This window comes from Anabas testudineus, chromosome 5 (assembly GCF_900324465.2).
Source record: "Anabas testudineus chromosome 5, fAnaTes1.2, whole genome shotgun sequence".
NCBI lineage: Eukaryota > Metazoa > Chordata > Actinopteri > Anabantiformes > Anabantidae > Anabas > Anabas testudineus.
This window is the reverse complement of record NC_046614.1, coordinates 16,543,633-16,565,306: the sequence shown is the minus strand read 5'-3', so window position 1 is coordinate 16,565,306 and position 21,674 is coordinate 16,543,633. Positions and strand designations below refer to the sequence as shown.

The 21,674-nt window shown below is 36.8% G+C and overlaps 2 protein-coding genes across 4 annotated transcripts in view; both read left to right on the top strand.

Moving 5' to 3' along the window:
- iars1 (isoleucyl-tRNA synthetase 1) overlaps positions 1 to 2,823 on the top strand; it is a 40,623-nt gene extending 37,800 nt beyond the window's left edge. The window contains exons 31-33 of one of the 2 annotated variants that reach the window (XM_026349055.1): positions 162 to 308; positions 952 to 1,104; positions 1,704 to 2,823. In XM_026349055.1, coding sequence (XP_026204840.1) covers positions 162 to 308; positions 952 to 1,104; positions 1,704 to 1,786 — 383 coding nt within the window. In that variant the 3' untranslated portion in view covers positions 1,787 to 2,823. The remainder of the gene's footprint in view (positions 1 to 161; positions 309 to 951; positions 1,105 to 1,703) is intronic. The other variant, XM_026349056.1, reaches the window with a different exon arrangement.
- Positions 2,824 to 6,333: 3,510 nt separating this feature from the next.
- The window catches only part of atp2b2 (ATPase plasma membrane Ca2+ transporting 2), a 118,531-nt gene continuing 103,190 nt past the window's right edge, over positions 6,334 to 21,674 (top strand). For both annotated transcript variants that reach the window (XM_026349962.1, XM_026349960.1), the window contains exon 1: positions 6,334 to 6,506. The gene's annotated coding sequence lies outside the window, so the exon portion shown is untranslated. The remainder of the gene's footprint in view (positions 6,507 to 21,674) is intronic.

Below are 21,674 nucleotides of genomic sequence, written 5' to 3'. Positions count from 1 at the left end.
TTCTTTCTTTTTTTTTTTTTTAACCTACAATTAATATTACATGTGCTATATTCTTGACTCGCATGAGGATTTTGTCGGTTTCGGGGCTCCATATAAACTCTTCTGTGATGAAACTCTTCTGTGCACACACGTTTGTGTGAACATTTGTGTGTTCTTTACAGAGTTGACCAGCAAAACAGATCTTCAATCTCTGAGTGGAAAAACTTTGACAGTGACTTCAGGCTCGTCCTCCCCCGCCCCCGCCTCCTCCACCGACGCCCTCCTGTGCCCTTATGTTAACCTGCTTCTGTGTAACGCACAGCCAGCTGGTGAGAAACGCAGGCACACACACATATAATCCTTCACAACTAAGAAGTCAGTCCTTCTCGCTGTTGGAGGATCAGCATGGAATTATTTTATCTTGTTATTATAATCAACAAATCCCCTGAAGAGGCCAAAACCAACAATGAGTGTGTCTTGCTAACAAGTTTTGTCTGTGCAGTCAAAGCTGAATTTGACTTCATGCAAACAGCAATCGAAGTGTAAGATATCTGACCTTTTGTTTTTGGCACGCAGCCCGACAGTCATCAGACAGTGTGATACATAAAAAATGTGGATAATTCAAAAGACAGTTCTCTGATTCTGCTGCAATTTTGATCATTTTTCTTAAAGTTAAAATTGTTATACTGAAGTAAATTGGTGTAATCTTGCTTAATTCTTTAAGTCGTTCACACATAACCCTGTTCCCCTTGCTGCTCTTCCTTTGTGTTTTCAGACAGCCTCTCTTTTGTTCTCTCTTCGTCTCTCTTCCTCTTGTCTGTCTTCCCTTATTTCCTGTGGCTAGACTTAAGCTTCATCACATACATTCACATGACTTGTGAAGAAGCCTCACCAACAAACCAATTGTTTCTTTATTTTTAAGTGATGTCTGTCTGGTTCTCTTCACTTAAACACTCTTCTTCTCTCCACTAGAGTGTCAGACAGGAGAGGTGGGCACCCTCCTGCTGGTAAACCCAATAGGTCAGAATGGGCTCGACTACTCAGGCCTGATGTCTGAGACTGCCAAGGTTTTCGGCCTCCGCAGCAGAAGGCTCCAACTCTATCTGGACCAGGACCTCACCCAGGGTAAGAAGTGATGCTAGAGATAATGTTGATGATGTACAGTGAGGGGAAATTGTGAACGAAAGTTCTTACCTTCATTGTCTTCATGCCTGTGATAAGAAATGCGCTTTCTAGAGCTTAAAATGCCATACTTAGCTAAGATAAGCTGAAAACAACAAATAATCCATGCTAAAGTCCAGAATAAAGATAGAATCAATATTTTCTTCTTGTTAATTTTTTTTTTTTTTAATTACTTTTCATTTCAGTATTTGAATGATTAGTTGTTTTGTTTACTTGTCTTCAATTTAAATTAACTTTGCATTACAGTTCAAAATTACCTGAAACATATAGTCACCTTTTTTATTTTACTTTGTTTTAATCCCTCATTCATTTTTAACCTAAGTGGTAGATTATACATTCAGCTTCTTTATTGTAATATAAGTAGTGAAATAAACACAAAATGAATACACAAAATACAATACAAATTAATATATATGGTTATTATGATGCGTATATTGTACAGTAAAACATGTAAACGGCATTTTACTGCTGTAGTTTAAGTGAAGCTAATTTCTAACTATTATGAATATTTAACTTTTTTTTTTTTTTTTTGTGTTTTTCAGTGCTGCCAGCTGATTCATCAGTAAAATGTTTAGACACCAAAACTCTGTTTGTGAGAGTTATCCCAACAACTGCTGAAGCATAAATCCAAAGGAGCCATCCGAGGATCTTTCCATTAGCATTTCTCTCTGAAGTATTAGTACAGTTCCCCAAACAAAGCTTTTTTTTATCACTAAAATCTCAATATGCCCATCTACAGATGTGCAGTGGATTTGGTGGCAACGTAATGAAATCCTGATGCAGGCTTGTCTGTCAAGTTCACAAGTGTTTATCTACACACTGGCATGTCTTTAAAGTTCAACAACCTGTGGCACAAAATTAGCATGACTTAAGATGACTCGAGATTTTATTGTTTCATCACATTCTGAGATGTGAAGATGGTTCTGATAAATCATCGTGTTTATCCAAGACTCAGTTCTCCTCCCTGACATAGTTTCTTTCCATCATCTTTAATTTGTTTCCAATAGTAAGTGTCAGGTTTGTAAGAAAGCACAATGTGTTTTGAGGCTATATTTATTCTGGACAGAGGAGACATTTACTTTCTTCACTAGAAAGCTGATGCACTTCAGGAACAGAAGGGTTGTTATACACAGCAGCTGAACAGACTCGCTGGATGGATGTGTGAATATGAATGTGTGAAGTGGTTGGTCATGGAAAGTGGGAATTGTCTGAAGGAAGGAAAACCAGACATCAAACCATCCAAAAAAAGAAAATCCAATGATTTGTTTCCCTGATATGTTACAGTCCGTAACTTTGCTTGGAAACAAAGATTCCTAGTGTTTCTAGTTGTCAGTATTACTGATACATACTAACGGACTCTTTTTCTTTGTCATGCTAATGATACAAATTGTGCAAGCCACTTTCCTTTCAAGGCTTATTTGAGGTGAGCTTAGTCCAGAGTAATTATTACTGTGGCTCATAATTGCTTACATACCATTTTGAATTTAACAGATAAACCTATTCTGTTCATTGGGAATCCTTTGAGAATTGAAAAGGCATTGGAAGGTCAAACTGATTTTCAAGCTTCTGTACCGTAAGGACAAAGGGTTCTGTAATAATGGCAACAAATGGATAATGTACTATTTTAAGTGACAAATGGAATAAATCAACGGTGAGTCAGTGTTTTCTTTTCATTTCTGCTCAGTAAAACCTCAGCATGACAAGAAGAAACTGACTTTGCTTCAAATAATATATGAAAATATAAGTTTGTCTTCGTCCACATGATTGTACCGCCTGTTATATTGTCGTGGTTTCATGTTCTTACCCTGTCCCTACATCTCATTTTCTGTCTGCCTCCTCACTATTAACTATGAAATTATTTTAAAAAGGGTTTTTAAACAAAGAGCCACCAAAATCATCTACTAAATATTTATTTCAGACTGCTGATAACTATTTTATTCTGCGTGATATGAGGAGTCTTACTGATTCTTCAGGTAAACTGGGGAGGTGGAGCTCTTTCTAGTTTTAGGTGTTTGTGATCATTTTGTATCCTATATGTCTTGACTATGGCTGACCCACTAGCTAGCTGTCCATGTATAGGTGTATTAATCTTACACTAGGTCATTCTGCAAGCACTATTTGTTATAGTAAGGACACCTCAGTCCCAGTTTAATTCCAGCAGCCAATCTGATGAAAGATGAATTATACATCATTTAAAATTAAACCAAAAACTCTCAAACCGAACATTGGAGACAATAGTACAGAGACCTTGTCCTAAAGGAGACTTTAAGAGCAAAAGTTTAAAAGGTGACTATTATTTCCTAATAATGTGGGTGACCTTCAGGTCTGGTTTGACTGCTGACACTGAAACATAGTGTGAGGTTGACTTGGCTTTCCAGGGGACGTCTATAGGATTCCTACATCCACAGACATGGGAACCTGTGTATCTAAAACCTGGTTTGAAGCCAATATAGCAAGAGACCTTGTGTGTTATGGTGTGTGTGTGTTGATTAATGAGTGGGCCAGGTGAGAGAACTGCTTGAGGTAGTTGAAGTATCCCTCAGTTGGAGGCGCTGCTGCAAAACCTCTGTTCCCCTTGTGTCACCTTTACTGCACAGCACCATAATATAAATTTCCCACTAATTTGCATCCAAATTAATACATCAATTTATTATTAATCTTATACTAACCTAGTTCATAGACATTAGCACACTTCAGGCTACTATACCATCAAAACCAGCACATTTTACACAAGTGCTAAGAAGTACTGGAATACTTAACTAAATCAATATAATATACTCCCAGTGCACGTAAACATTCTAAAAATGTACTTATAATAAAGTGTACAATTATCTGAAGAATATTAAGTATATGGATACTTGGATGTATGTTTTTTTTTTTTCTTTTTACACTATATATGATCATTTTTCATTGAGGTGTTTTGAAATACAGTGTATTGTAATTTTCCTCAACACTTGAAGTACAACCTAAAAACCTAGTACTTGACATCCAGTTACTATTCACCTGTGAATTCCAGCATCTATAATCAGTGTCACTACAGTGTGATTTCATTCTGCCCCTCCAAGGCGTAGCAGCATGCTGCTTCACTGGTTAAATATTAAGTACACAGCTCTGTCTCATCCTCCTCTCATCCGTCTCGTTCCCATCTGCTCCTGCTGCTCCATTTGTGCCTTTGCACACCCTGGCCAGGTTAAGAGAGCAGGTCAGCAACCCATCTGCTGACAGACATTACGGAAATACAGTATGTAACTGTGACGTGAATATGACCCCTGTCATTTAATTCTAATGATTTACAACAAACCTCATCACAGTATACAGCAACTTTTCGTCAGACTGAAAGATAGGTGTGTTTTTTTAGGAATGTACAGTCCAACAGGAGCCGTTTCCAACCAGCCCACTGTGGCAACATGCGTGCTACGTAGTGGAAAAATCTAAATCTCTGCCAGTAAATCAATTCTCAGCCCTCTGCATGTTGCCCACTGCAGAATGACAGCAGCAAATACAAACTACAAATAAGTACAACAGGTTAGAGGATGAATAAAACCAAGCATGTTTCCTGTAGGCTAGATGTACCCTACTAGACCAAATGAGGGGAATTCACCAACCACCCATCTCCCTACTAGAGTAGTGATTGCAGTTTCTTTCTAAATATACCAAAACTGTAATGAGAAGCTAGAATATAATCAAGAAAACATCACTCTCACGTTATCCAGCTTTTAGTGGTATGTCAATAAGTCTGGCATCAAAACCTAAATCTACAATGTGTGGTTAGTGTAAGTGAAGTAACTACTCTCTTTCATAGTTTGCTTATTGGACATTTTCTGTTTCTGTTATGCCTTCATGAATTAAATCCTGGTAATTATTGGATACAGTTATTATTGGATACAACTTAATACCAAAAATCCGATCCAAACAAAAACACAGGTTTACTTCTCACCTTTCACCCAGTACAAACACCTTATTTAGTTTTCATCAAAAATCAAACAAACAACCAAACAAAATATATGTAATCAAATAAAGCAATGTCATTACACATTTGTTAATTTACTATTTGTTAATGCATTTTCCAAATGCAGAACACGTTACATACTACACTGTTGACATAAGTAACTTCCGGTAGCCATCTTTATTTAGAATAAACAAAAACGAACTTTGCCCCAGCGGTCGTGGTGCGTTCACGGAATCATGACACAATAGCAACACATTAAAAATCCAATTTGAAATTGTGCCAATTTGAAAACATTTTGTTGATATATGTGAGATATCATCGGAGTCACAAACTCCTGACACCTTCACCTCGATTCTGTATTAGTCATCAGTCGCGGTTTGCTCCTGAGTACTGTAATTATGGTTTATACGAAAGTGGAAAAACGCAACATAAAGTTTAGCTTGGCTAGCTAACTGCTAGTTAACTATGCAACTGGCTGCTAAAATAACGCTTTAGTGGGACACAGACTGCGGCATGCGACTTATTGTAACCTTACGAAAAAGAGTGTAAACTATTTTCAGGTTATGGCTGTCATTAATTAGCAAACTGCTCATGTTAGGCTTCGAGGCAAAATATGGGTCTTGATAGGCATTTGGTTAAAGTTAGCTTAAATGTTAGCTAACATTAGCATTAACAAAGGTCTTAAAATTAGAATAGTAAAACCACCTAGCCCTGAAATAATTATTAATTTATAGAAGGTTAATCGATAACCAAACATTTGCTTGAGTGAGTCTAAGGGAAAAGTGTTTAATTTGATGCCTATTAATTGATAAACTTACTCACGATAGTTTTTCATCGTTAATGTAGGTAAGTTAAGTAAGCTAACGTAGGGGTTGGAAAGGCAAGTTAACTTACACTTAAAATATTAAACGATATGTTTTATTATTAGCTAAAAGTGGCCGGACACTGATTTAAAAACCTTTGCAGATTGGCCTACGGGAAATGATACCATTTTCACTATTCAAACAGAATTATAAATCAAAAAACGATTGATTTATTACATCTATAATGATAATTGAGTGTTTAAATAGTTTGGAGTCGTGGAGTTATCCGAGCGTGTTTCATTAGTTTGACTAAAAAACATCAGCTTGTAGTCTCTATTTTTTTACAATATTGCACAACACTCGAGCTCCTCATCCACACGCATATTCGAGAAGCTGTGCGCCAAACGCAACAGTGAAGCCCCGAGTGGATGAACGCATCTGGGACGTGCGTCGTGACTGAGCGAGGAAGCACCAGAGCCCCTGCTACAGCTTGATCTCCCCTATCTCCTGATCTTCTAAATGCGGCATCTGTCTTCATCCTGAAGCGCCTGGTCCTTTTCCTCCTCCTCTCTCCTCTGGATCAGCAGAAACAGGTAGGACGCGCATCCGACTGGGAAAATATAACCCACAAATGCATTTAGTGGGGGTGGGAGATGTTTTTTTTTTTTTGCGTTGCCTATTTAGTTTGTCCGTGTCGTTGCTGTCAGATGAGGAGTTGGTGGTAATGAGAGATGCCCTGGCATCCGTCGGCATGATTGACACACTGTTGCTACCCATTCTGTCTGCTGTCGTTGCCGCAGAGACGTGCATTGTGCCGCAGGTATGCAGTGCAACAGACGGGAGAGATGCAACGAAGGGGTTGCTCGTTTTCCACTTTCATTTTGTGGACATATGCTGCGTCCTCTTTGTCATGTTATACAGTTTGAAGACATGATGGTTAGCTGATGATATAATAGGGCGACCTGTTTTATATCCTTATTTTCCACACTTTGAGCAGTACAACTGAAAGTAGCCCCAGGTTGGACTTCCTCACAATCCTCACAAACTCTTATAAACGTCTGTGTTACAGGATAAGGATTTTCTTTTTTAAAAATCAGATACACACATTGCACATTTTTTGGTGTATGCCAAATACCCCTTTTTCGTCTTCAGAGTTGTAGTTGTGCCTCTGTTGAATTGTGCTTTACTTAGTACAGTATATTAAGTTTTTTTCTATGTAGAGTCATTTAGCTCATAAGTGTTGATATAAATATGATAGACAGAATAGTTTAATTAATATCTAGAATAATCATACACTTAAAGCATCCCCTCTAATGCAGATTCAATAAAAACTGAATTTTATCACATTTGACAAACGAAAATGGTAATTTTTAGCATTTTAGCATTAGGAAATATAAGTAGCTGATGATATTATACTCGTTGCAATAACAGTTGTCAGTATGTGTGTTTATTTATTCATTGCTCTGTCACTGTTGTCCTTAGTTTATTGTTTATTAAGGATCCCAGTTTATCTACCACAAAGGTGTTTGCTAATTCTCAATGTGCAGTGATTCGGTATAGTGGTGAGCATAGCTGCCTTCCAAGCAGTTGATGTAGGTTTGATTCCCGGCCATCACAGCTGTGGTGCATGTCTTAGGCAACAGTAGCTCAGTTGGTAGAGCAGTTGTCTATGATTCATGGTTAATGGTTTGATTCCCAGTTCCCCCTGGCCACTTGTCAAGGTGTCTTTGGACAAGACACAGGAACCCTGCAGTAGCTCCAAATATGTACTGTCTGGCAGCTGTCCCACCACAATGTCTCCAGGGGGATCAATAAAGTATATCATTATTATTTATTATTTTTAATCTTCCAGAAGCTCTTTAATAGAATAAGTGGTCATAATGTCCTGAGTGACCCAGTGCAAATCAAGATGATGCACTCTACATCAGTGACACCCAAAATAAGCCTACACAAATAGAAAAAACATTCCTTTAGATTTATCATTTAGAAACTCTATTCTCCTCGTGTGTTTAGAGTCATGTTGCTGCGTTTTCTGCAGTATTCGTGTTGATGCAGATAAAAAAAGTAAGCATTAAAAGTAGCATTTATTTGAACAGCCTACCTCCTGCTGTATTTTTTGTTCATCTTTATCACTTTCCAGACAGAAATGCCTGAGTACTTAGCCATGTTGCAGATTTTAACCTGCTCATTTTGAAGTTAAAATATAAACATTTAGTTTCTCAGACTCTCCGCGGTCAACAACTGTAAGGCCACGCAGAGTTACTTCCATAATTCAACCTGGACTTCCTGTACTAGTTACAGTGCAAAGACCAACTGGATATTTGAACTGTGGTGGCTTTTGGTTTCACTTCCAAATATGTGGATTAGACAACTGGCTTAAAATGGATTTTTTAAAGCCTTTCTGGTTATGTTAACTCTAATTAAACTCTGTTGTAAAGTTGTGCATTCTCATATAGCCAGTGATTATACCAAATGTGAGTTTAAAGGGCAGACTGCATTCACAGGTAATCCTCCTCATCAACAGTTGCTTTTTTTGTACCTGTCCTCTGACACTGTTAAAGAATGATACATGTATCATTACCGTGTTTGTGTTAGTATTTAAAGTTGATGTCTTAGTGTGTGTGAAATCTCAATAGTTAGGGACACTGTGGCATGCTGGACAAACAGACTCGCACCAGTTACCTGATTATGGTAGTGTACTTCCTCAATAATGATGCATGATTGACCCAATTAGACAATAACAATATAAACTAAACAGCAATAGACGGTGAGTTTGGTGTTTAAAAATGATTTTATTATCTTGAGAGAAGCATCCACACATTACATACTTGATTAGTTAATGAAATCATGAATTCTAACGAGCCATTTAGGACTGTTAATTACTGCTGCAGATTCACTGTTCCTTTTGACTGTCATTTGCATATCATGGCACAGTGTTGGAATTAATTTAACCATGACCAATTCTCACTCCAACAATCAGAAATGCAATTGCAGCCACTATGGTTTTTAAATAATCTTTGGAATGATTGACGTATGTTATTAATTGCTATAAATTAGTATGTGATTATCTTTCGTGTGTATTTTTTTTTTTCTGTTCTCACTTCCCTCTTGTTATCTTAGTGATAAATAGGATTAGAACTGTCCAGGTTGCTAATCAAAACCTTTGACCAGCATCATTTTGTGTGTTTCTAAATCTTTTTAGTGCTTAATTTTACACTAGTGAGGTATACATACTAGTTTGTATCAGAAGACTGATGACTACTGAAACTTTTGGCTGTTCAGCTTTTGTTATGCTAATTGACATCTAGAAGGAGTAATAGTCTTGCTTGCCAGCATTGCCCTTTACAACTTGGTTGCAGTGTTTTTAATTGTGTCAGTTGTTGCTCCAGATTGTATTATACCCTTAAATAAGCAGTTTTATTACTCAGTTCAGCTTTGTGCTACTGTTTACCTTATTATGCAAGGAATGTTATATTATACTAGCCATGCTGTGTCAACGTGCCTGATTTCCGAGTCTTGGCAGAAGTGGACTTTCTGCACTTGCAGTTAAATAATCTAGACTTAAGGGTAAACTACTTAATAGAGGGCTTACAGTGGGCTGTTTGTATTAGGAACATTCAGGTCAAAGCATTTGCTCAACAAAGCCTTCAGTGAGACTAAAGGAACATGCAGTATTTCATTTTTGAGGTATTATGCATTACAAAAGTGCAGGTAGAAGAACTAGATCTAGAACAAACTTGTAAACCAGTAGAAATTAATTTATCTACAGTACGTGGATTGTTTCTTTTATAGTGTTAGTATTCTGCATATGTTTTATACAAGCATTGATTTTTAGACTCCATCCTTTTAGGCTTAAAATTCCTGCCATGTATGAGGCGCAGCAGGTGCCTCCTGAGTGGTCACCTAAGTTCCTTCCTGCTGACTTGCTGTTCTGTGTTACACTCCCCCTGAAACCGCATTCACTGTGCATGTGTGGCTTTAGAAAAATTGTGATTGCGTGGTGTGAGTGCATGTTATGTTTCTGAAAGGGTTAGTTTGTGGTTGTCTGCTTGTTATGATCTGCTAAGCTGTGCCATGTTCTGCCTGGCACTTCAGTTAATCATCTTTTTGAAATTACGATAATTCTCAATTCTCCACTTAATCAAATCAAGTAAAAATACTTCATTCAAGCCAACTGAGAAGTGATTTCAGAAAGTGAAAATTAGGCAGTTGATCTTAGCTTAGTAAACAAAAATAAAATACGTTTTAATAGCATTTAATGTTTGTTCATTGATTCATATTTTTTTAATTACTATGCATAATAGGCAAAAGTTTAAAGTATAAGTATAAAACTATTTATAGAGCATTTATCAAAAATTATGAATTATGAAATTTCACAAAATTAGGCAGCTACAATAAAAATACAAAGATTTAATATACAACAAAACAAAATTGAACTAAATTAACATGCAGATAGTTGTGGTAGATTGCTCCCAGTGTTTTAATCTGTTAAAATGACTGATAGCCTTCAGATATTTTCTTCACTGTTAAAAAAAAGAAGAAAAGATTTGTGTCACATGACCGCTGCTCTCCGAGCCCATTTAACAGTATTGTGTAGTATAAATGGTAAAAAAACTAAATTTTTTGTTATCATGCATTGAGAAAATTATTTTTTGAACTGATTGACAGTTCTATCACAAAGTTTTTGTTTGAAAAGACAGAGCATTGAGTATTTTATAAAATTTTCAGCTTTATTTTTATTTTTTGTCCCAACTTTGAGTGTGTTGGAAACTCTCTGCTTATATTTACAAAGTAAAAGTTGGTCATTGAAAATGCTTGAAAACACTTATGATGTTTTCTGCTTATGATGCTTGATAAGGTTCAAGCAAATGCACAAATTACAGATTTGTGTTTTTATTGCATTTCAGAAAAAGTTCCAGACTTTCTGTAAATAGGGTTTGTAGTAAGAGGGGTATGACATGCAACAGCAATAGGTGGTGTGGTTAAATGTACAGTATTAACCATTTATCCACTGGATGCCCTGGTATTTTTTAATCTTAAAGATGTGTTGACAGCAAGGTTAGAGGATTTACTGTCTGGTGTCCAGTATGTTATAAATAGACTCATTCATCTTCACCTTAGGTTCATTTGTTATGTACAGCTGTCCACACTATTACTGGGGCCAGACGTTTTTATGTGGTATTGATAGATACACATTTGTAATAAAGACATTTATTACATGATTTTGGGTCAGTGTTATGCTGCAGTTTATGAGGTTAGAACTGGAAGTATGAATAACCTTGAGCTTATGGAAATATATCAGCAGTAGTAATAGACTGGAAAAATGCACAGTACTCTGTGGGTGAGTATTGATGTTCACAGTAATGTACAACAGTAAGGTCATTCGGGAGTCATAATCATTTGTCATTGTGTGGAATAGTTATGGCATTGAAGTTGTCCTTGTTGTTGTGTTGTGCTCTTTATTATTGTGTTATTATTGTATTTTTTGTATAATAATTATTCTTGTTGTTATTCAGTGTGTATATTTTTTTATTTAATTTAATTAATTTATTATTAATTGTGTGGGTTTCATCAGAATACTACAGCAACAGTTTAATGCCATTAAAACTAAACTGTGCCATAACTGACATTTTGCCCTGTTGGTAAGCTGAAGCAACATTTTTCTTGTGTATTTCATGTTACAGGTTATTTGCTATTGAAGGCTACAGCCTTTTTGATGAAAGAAAAATAGATCAGCAACTGTGTGCTGTCATTAAAACCATATGGGAGAATCACTGACGTTTTTGCTGTGTTGATAGACTACAATAACCTGCTTCATGTGTGTCATACAAGTCACTTGCTTATGAAGGCTACAGCCTTTTTGATAAAGGAAAATGAGTCAGACCATTAGTTTTTAACTATTAAATATGTCCAGAGATGTCTATTTGCCTGATTTAATGAACTGTATGTTCTCCAATTATTCAAAAGTTGTGCACCATAGTTCACTATATCTACCTCACTGGATTTTGCTTAGCCGATCAGTGAATAGTTATAGCCACGAACGGCAGCTTTGCAATTTTAAATTCCATTATTTTGTGTTTTTGTGAGTAAACTTAGTGATTATTTAATCTTAAGTTAGTGGTTTGCTCTAATTTAAAATTAACAGACAGTGGGTATTATTGAATACCACTGTATTTCATATATTTTGAATGATTAGATGGTTAATGGCCATCTGTTTATGGTTTACATATCTGTAGATGAAGGAAATTACACACAAAGTCCTTCTGATGGACCAGATGAATCTTGAATCACTGCGAGCATTGTCTTCTTCACACATGCTGTTATACTGTCACACAACAATTATTTTGTTAGCTCTGTGAATTTGGTAAATACAAGCTTCTTGTTATTGCAAGTGCCTTAGGATGACATGAATATCAGGGCTGTACGCTTGAAGCTGTTTGGTAACTGCCAAAAATACCAAAAGCTGAATAGCAGTAACAATTTAGAGTGGCCCATGCATTAGATATATTTGCACAGTTAGAAAGTTGTCATGCTTTAGCTCTCTTATCTTACAGATAACAATGCAGTTTTAATCAGGTGTAATAAAACACTAATCTCATCTGCGTTAGCTGCCAAAGGTGATTACTACTAGTTAAGTAGTTGCTCCATCAGCTCTTCAGTAACTCTTTTTTGTGTAGTTGCTTGAGCCAGAGTCAGAATTTCTGTCTGCTTTGTATATCACTTTAAGTTGCTCTAAATAAAAGTGTGTGGCTAAATAACTAAAAGAAAGATGAAATATTGTGGTTGCCTCACAGTCGCACTAGCTGTGAATTGTGTGTTGGGAAACAAGAAGTGGGTTATAGCAGGACTACCAGTTAATAGTAGTTGAATTATGATGGGTACAACTGTAAGCAGTTTACCGTAATATCTATGCCATAACTAAGAGCAGTCAAATTATTTTCTTCACTGCCTCATGATTTCCTGTAGGCAACATGCTGGCTTAATTCTGCCCTTCCATGTGGCTGTTGGGATCATATGTCAAGACATTTTAGTATCTATGTGAGTTAATGTATTTGGATCTGTACACATCTTTCCATATGTGTCACTAATCTCTTCATCTCTTAATTCTCAAAGTTCATAATTAATATATTCAATTAGATTTTTGATGATTCAAGAACAGCAGCTAAATATGAGTGTTGCGTATCTTTTTCTGCATTCAGTACGTGAACAACTCTTGTATGTGTATTGTAAATAATTCTACATCACAGTTTACAGCACTATTATGACCCAAGGTATCCCATATAGCCATTTACATTACTATTTCAGTGAAAATAACCTTTACGTGGAAGTTGTATTACCTTTATATCCATAAAGTAATCATTATACATGTGCATCCCTAACTTAGAACAACTCACAACAAGTAACTACCTACATATACAATTGAGTTCAGATGGACAGGTTTACTGAGAATAGCTACAAATGCAGAGATTAATCTTGGAAATCTTATAAGTGATATGGGATATTTTTTAATCACATTTTAGTTTACATCTAATGCCAGAAGACGAATATCTTAGGTAGTATTTTACTTCTCTGTAGCCTGGCCATTGTTGTGTTTTCATAAGGTAATTCACTGTGCAATTTTTGAAGTGACCTACTCCTGACAAATTGTTCAATAAAACCTTGTTTCTGTTCTGTGGTATGGCTGTTAGACCCCTCTTGGTATATCATAAACTATTACTGGTATCTGTTTAGACATTAATGGTTACAAATGTTCCATGAGCTTGCCAGAGAGGCTGGAAGCTGTGCTGCTTGTGGTGAAATACTCTGTCCTGCTATTATTTATAAAACCAAGAAGGCCAGTGAGTGCAGAACTTTCTTAAGGTGTAGTTTGGAAGTATTTCATTGAGGACTTCTCACATGTGGCTTTGTCTCTGTGTGAAGACTGAAGCTGATGTGTCCCATCTAACTGTGGGGGAAGACAGTTTGAGTACATGGTGGCAGGCCAGAGATGGCATCTAAGTATAGTTCTGTATGTGTGTGTGTGTGTGTGTGCGCGCACAAAGGTTTTGGGGGGACTGTCTATTTACAGCTCAGCCTGTGGGAGATGTCCAACTCCAACAGAAAGGGCAGGGGGGCATGGGAAGACCTCCACTCTGCTTCATGTGTCATCCTTTTCTGTTAAGACTTTAAGAGCTGTGTGTGTGTAGTTGTGTGTTCATGGATGCATGCGCATTGTGCTGTGTCAAGGCTGCTGAAAATAGTCTTAGTGCTTAAGTAAAAGAATATGACACTCTTGAATGCTCCTGCGCACACACAAATGTTCAGGGGGAACTGTCTAACAAGATTTGAATTTTCCTTGTGGCTACCCCCACAGCTGGTTGTTTACAAGGCCAAATTCTTTCTTTTCCACTGATAGCGATTCATTATTTTCAGACAGAGAGAGAGAGAGAGCTAAAAGAGAAAATGGCAATGGAAAAATAAACTTTTATCCAACTTTACTTTACTTTTAATAGATAAAATTCCCAGTTTGTGAAAGTAATTCTGGATTTTTTTCATAATCACAGCTTTCACAGACTTCATTAGAGGATGTAGCTGCTCACTTGTCATGGAGATGGCTTAACACCAAATGCCCAGCCAAGACTTTTGAAAGACTGGACAGTTCACACTTAAAGAACAACTGTCTTACACCAATTTTCTTTTACAGCCTGGAAGGAGCACACACCTAAAGAGGAGACTGTGAGCCAAATTTGTGCACAGTCATTCATTTAGTCCACAGCAGTAGGCCTATGTAGCTGTAAGGTCAATACAAAGAAAAAACACACATACATGTTGTTGGAAACATTAACATGAGGTAGCATGAATAAAATGCCCACACAGGATCATGAAATTGTTCACACAAATCTGCTGGGGTAGCGGTGCCTTAGGAGATCGAGCAGGTTGTCCACTAATCACAGGGGTGTAACGATTCTCTAAATCCATCTTTTGATTCCTTTATCAGTTTTGTTTTCCATTTTTGGGGTGTCTGGTATTGCTGTGTGATTTGGGGAAACTGTACAATTACAATTTTTCTGACAGATTGGATTTTCAGTTCAATTTTTTTAAGTCAAGCTTTAGCTCAGTATTCTCAATAGTGTGCAGCACACACTCTAAATTAAAGGAGCACAACGTGTCTTTAACTGTAGATTCCTCTACTACCTTGTAGTCTACCAGGTGCCGTGTGCTTTTCTATCCAATACTTGTTCAGCCTCTTGCTCTCAAAATCCAGTCAGTGCTGCTTACAGAATGCATTCTGGTGCAAGAAAAAGAACTTAAAAGATATTAACTGATTGCAAAATATATGTTTTACAGTTTCTTTTTGCATATTGCTGCTAGACTAGAGTATAACTGGCACTACTTTCAGTCAACTTTTTAGCGCCATGCTCTTCAGATGGCTGCATTTTCAACTGGTGGCAGAGGTTTGTTTTATTCCCCTGTGTTCTAGCAACAGTTTCACAACAGCTCTTGCAGATTACCTTTATGTTCAGTGTCTGTCACTTAAAAGCTGAAATAATCCCAAATTACCAAAATGCTGTTTTGCTTTGGTATTAATTTGCCAAATGATTGCTCTGACTCTGCAGACACCATCATTACACTCCACTGCCCCTGTTTGTTTGTTTTTTTTAATAGTGGGCGTTTACCCAGTTGGCTAGAACAATGCTGATTGGGAAGAATTGAGATGAGTTCACTCAGTTGGTTAATAAGACTGCCACACAAACAAGGGAGATGTGCTTTTGCTCTGGGACAGACATGCATATTTTTCATATCACATCCACATTGCAGTATTCAGGGATTAGCTAAACGCAGCGTTTCATATCACGTTTATGAATAATTTTTGATTTATCCTTTAGCCATAGGGTCTGGAATCTTAAAGTCATCAATCATATCAGTTATGATTGATGACTGATAAAAGAAGCAGACATACAGTGAGTACAATTTCATATTTAACAGGGAAAGGTGCCATTTAAAATGGTGAAAAAGTTAAAAAAGTAATGAAATTGGTTGACTGACACATTTCAGCGCTTTACATAAATAAGCATGAATGTGATACCAGGTTGAAAGAAGTATCAAATTATTGGTTAAAAAATTAAGGATAGTTTAAAACCATAACATTTTTTTTAACATCCTAAACTGAAAACCTATCTTTAAATTCAAATCTAATGTATCCTGTGAGGTTTTGAATGTATTTCCTTTATCTGTTATTGTATCAAATTACCCAAAGGATTTGAGTAAGTAAAACAATCTAAATCTTAATTTTTCTTAAAAAACAAAACAAAACAGGCTTTTTGGTAATGTTTCTTTTTTCCATTTGAGTAATTTACAAAGTTGTCAGTTCATCCGTTTCTTTAATTCAGTATTGACTGGAATTTTTTGGCTATTTCTATGACAATGTGCATGCTCTAATTACAAGAGGTCATGCTAGCAGGTCCTATATATACATGACACCAGCATTCACCCTCCCTGCCCCTCTCTCTCTCTTCCAACATCTCTCCCTCCCTCCTTCCCTTCCACCCTCCTTCATTTGTTCTAGGGACAGAGCCCTTGTGTGAAGGCTCATGTTCTTGTACTTTTTGGTACTGTGCAGCTTTTCAGTCGTTCAGAATGAGTTTGCATATGGCAAATACACTAGCCACGCGACATGGAAAAGCCCAATTCGGCCTGCTGTCTGCTCTTGCTACAAGCTCTCTAGGTTATATTTAGTCTTGGACAGGCCACTCTGATACTACAACTATCATCAGCACCAAAAGGGATATCTGGGGAAACTGTACCTAGAACAGCCACCACATTTTCCTTTGCCTGCTGTTTCACTGTAAGTAAATCCCTTTAAAACAATGGCATTTCTGCTCAGTTTGAGAGACTGGTTTTGCCACTATGGAGAGAGCACAAAGAAGTTTTGTTTTCCTTGTGGTGCCACAGAAAAATTCCTGTAACTGCTGTGATAACAGTCAACTTCACTGGAGGTCTCAAAGTGCCTTTGAAATTAGCTCAGTAATCAGCAGTGCTCTAAACTGTGCTGTTGAAAGAAACACTTGGTTGAATAGTGTTCTAGTTAAATTTGTTGCAACAATGAGAACAACTTGAACTAGTTTTGCATAAGTGTACAAAGAGCAATAATGGACTGAAATTTATGGAAGTCAAGATCAAGGATTGTCTCAGTAGCTTTGTTTTAAGCATAGCTGCATATTGCCAGCATACCCTATTGAGCCTGTGGTCCAATGTGATCATTTTAATTTTAATGCCGCTGTCTTTTTAATCATTCACTTTATTTTTTGAACAAAAGTTTTTTGCATTGCATTAGAATAGGGAAATGTTACAGTTAAGTATATACAAACTTAAATAAAGTATATACCTACATAACTACTACTTTAGTACTTTCTTACTTCTGCATGGAATACATATCTTTTACTTACAAGCTACATAGGGAAGGGGGTGAGGGCAGCTATGCTTGAATTTGACAGAGGAAGCAGACAACAAGACATGGAAAGTTTACAAAGTGATTTTCTCATCCCTGAAAATGGAAATTTAGAGAGTAGACATAAAAAAGAGAGACAGGATGGTGGGAACATCTGGAGAAATAAGACCAGTGCCAAACCCTGTGACAACATAAAGGGACTGGAAAGTCTCCTGAGACAGGCCTGAACACACACTCACACAAAAGTCACACGTGTATACATGTCTAAGTGCAGATTGGGGTTGTAGAGATAGTATAAATAGTTCATATAATATATTAGCTGATGCCAATGAACTATAGCCACATTAATATGGATTATTTTAAGTACCAGATAATACGCATTTTTATTTATGTCTTGCCAGTAGTCAGCTCGATAAATGTGGTGCACAATCTAGATACCAGCCTCAAATTGCCCCGATATAAGCTGTTGCAGTATGACTGGCAATATGCAGCTACATTCATTGCCTGTGCCAGTACAATGTCCTTCAACCTGCTGCGCTCTTCTATGGGCTTTCAGGAGACATTATATGGCTATATGTTCTGTTTAAAAGCTTTTTATAGCAATACATTAGTGCAGTTTAAACTGTAATCCACTGCTATACTGCAGGGGGGATCCTGAATGTCCAGACAAGTTGTCTTTAATCAAAGTGTAATTACAATGTTGTTTGGACAACTTTTGAAACAATTTGATTCTTCTTCAGGAGACAGACAGGTTTGTTTTTTTAGGATTTTTTACTGAGTACTATGAAGAGTCATTGGTTAACAATAGATTGGCAATGGACTAAGGGAGCTCCTAAAGTGCAGAGCCAAATGCACCCAAGGGATGGGGATGGAGGGCAGAGAGGTAATGGGGTGAGATGTAGGGTTGGGGTTTAAGAGTACACTGCTTCCCAGTAAGGCATTCTGTTATTCTTTACTGCAGGGGAAAAAGGTTCTTGATGGAGCAGTCTTAACTGGATTTTTCCTCCCCATGTTTTTCTTTGTGTTTCTACATTTTACCCAACCTCTTCTCTTACACTTCATCTTTAAATCTTCTTACTTAAATTGGTGCTGATGTTTTGTAGATACGTCTGTCTGATCCAGTTTCCAGTATAATGTGTAGGATTTTACCTCTCTCTCCAGTTTGTCAATTCTACTAATAAATTTAACATACTATGCAGTATGGCTTTTATGTGTTTCACAGAAAATGAAAATATGGATCATAGAAAAATTTGGGTTAAATACTGAGCAGTGTCTGAAAGTACAATCGATTGGCTTATAATCAATGCATTTATTGGCCAATTATCTAGTCTGATTTATGCTACTCTTTAATAAATTACTCTCATTAGCATATAATGAATTTGCTGCAATACAAACATTATTATAGATGTGTGCTGGGTGTATACAGTTTTTGGGGTGGTGAAAAACCTCTCTCAGATATGGGGAATTGGTTGGCACAGTTGACCGTTCCAATGAAAAGAATTTGGAAGAACCCACTTCTTCATAAGTAAAGCACAACAGTCTGTTATGTTAGCAATTAATACATAAAGCTTTTGTGCTAGCTCTATCAGCGTATAGGAAGTAGTGGAAAAATACAGCTTGCCGTTTTTTACACAAGTTAAAGGAATGAATGGAAAAATCCTGTTCAGTCAGTGGAAATAGACCCTGAGAGGACATAACTTGCACATGCTAATGCTGGGTCCAGAGACGAGTGTAGTACGACCATTAAAGTGCCAGGGGAGAGATACAATCAATGAACCCACGCACTCTGTGCACCTAATAATTGCGAAGGATGAAGTATAGCGAGAAGCTACCTGCATTGCCATGTTCACGCAGATTTTCTGCTCCACAAAAACAAACAAAGACCTACACATCCTTTTCTACCACCTTCCTTTGTTCCTAATGAGGCTGAGAGATGTGATCCATTCTAAGCAGAATATCTCTACATTGCCTAACCAGCAAATGTTCCTTAAATAGCTACTGTAGCTGCCCCATCCCACTTGTGGGGTTACTCAGTTCAGTCATTAGTCTTAGTTAATTAGCTTCTTGTACTGGTTGGAGCTAGAAGGAGAAAGAGGAGATACAGTATGTAGAAAGAATGAAAGAATGGTTTGAGGGGCTATTGGAGAGAGAGAGATGAGATTAGACAGGAGAAGGAGGAAAACCTCCTGAAATGTTCATATACACACAAAGGAATTTCATAAACCGTGTAGAAATGAGATGTCATTTTATTTAGTTCAGAACATCACGTATCAATGTTTTTACTATGCCCTTTTCTGTTTTCAATCGTACTTAAGTTTACCACTTTTATGGTGAGTTTAACATTTGTTAAATTGTACATAGCATAAATGGTTAAGTCACATTAGTTCTAACACCAAAACAAACCATACACACATTCAGTCACCTTCAAGTCGTGGATTATGAAGTTGTCACTATACTAAAATGACCCAGAAGATTTTCTCTGTGTGTGAACTTTAAACATTTTAAAACTATACAATTCATTACATTTGTACAACTTAATAAATGAGTGACAAGTGATTTGTTATTAATTATTCAGATGATTATTTTTTGGATGAACTAATTAATATTTTTATCAGTTAGATGTCAGAAATATAAAAAAAAAAACATGCTTGTCATAGCTTCCAAGAGCTAGTCATATTTGACTTAGTTTATCTCCTATGCTTTCTCTTTTTAAGCAACAGTATCCATCTTAGTTTGAGGTCTCTATTAATACTACAAATAACACATGTTCAGCATACTGCTTTGCTCGCAACTTTAATAATAGTACATGGTTCAGAAAGATACAGTACCTAATAAGTAGTAATTGCTTACACCATGTCCACACAGCAGGTGTTTTAGCTGTTTTTTTTTTTCAGTAATGTGTCTGTTTCAATCAGACTAGCCGTCTTCACAGTCAGTGTTTTAGAGCCCTGAAAGCTGCTGCTCTGTTAATGTACAGTACGTCTTACACTGTGTTGTCTGTGTAGAGACAGGGTCAAGCACATCCATTCAAACTCAATCTATTGTCTGTAATGTTTCTGACTTTGATATAAGAGTTTCTGACTTTGAGATGACAGTCTTATATCCTTACAGCTCCTACATATGCAGACTTCCTAAGTCTAGCTTAAGTGACAACATTTATTAAGCTCAGAATTCTGTCTAGCTAGTGGTATAGACGCACTTTGTTGCATATTAAGTCACTGGATTCTCTCCCTACTTTAAAATTCTATGTTGGTGATTCTAGCAAAACATGTCAAGTTAAATGTATGTTATCTAATTTTTTAGCTTCAAGGGAACTCAACTTAGCTCTTCCAGTAGCCCAAGATTGAAACAGTCATATCTTCAATGTAACTTCAACACAGAGTCTGTTTACTCAAATCCCATTTATCACTATATTGCAACTTCCATTGCCTCAAACCTTTCAGTGTTGAGGTTGTTGAGTGTGAGTTACTCTTATGTACTGTATGGCCCTAATAAGTTAATACATTCAGATTGGTAGTTCGGTGGCACAGAGTTAAATGTAATCATAATGTATACATTAAGTTTGACTAACCCTCTTGTAAACCTTGAGAATCCAAGTACTTTCTTACTCTCTTGGTAATGGAATAGTCTCCTCCTTCCTGCCTCACAAATAACAACAATCTATATTATGGACTTTATGTTTTTCAAGTAACCTAATTAAAATGCAAATGACCCCATAGTTTTGATGTGGGGTTCCATGGGGCTTAGGAGGAAGAGAAAGGGCATTCCATTACACTGTCTGTGGCAGTGGTACCACTGGCACATCTGTCTGTGCAGAAAGCTTTTCAGAGATACCACAGGTCCATATTCCCAAATGCTCCCTGCAATTAATTGGGACCTAACATTGGTTGAATTAAATTTTGATTGTGAATGAATTGGGCCATGCCCATGAGGAAAACTCTGCTTCACCAAATTAAATTTTAAGGTAAGATTAAAATGAGTCAGTAATGTACAATTAACTAGTCTATGTTTGTAGACACTTTATATTCATGTGAATATTGTTATATTCATATTAATTTATGAATTCAGTTATATGTAAATATGATATAGGTGTCAGTGACATAAAAAACACCAAACCTGATGCTGCAAAGAAACAGTTACTGTGACTCACTGTTTCTGTGAGGCACTATCTGCCTCAAATACATGGTTTCTGTTTGTGAGAGATTTCTCTGGTGGACTGTTGTTTGTTGTCTTATAGCTTCAAACCTCTAAACTAACGCAGTGGCATTCTTTAAACAGTGAACACTTGATAGTCATAAAAACATTATCACAAAATGTTAGTGTAGTGTAGGGA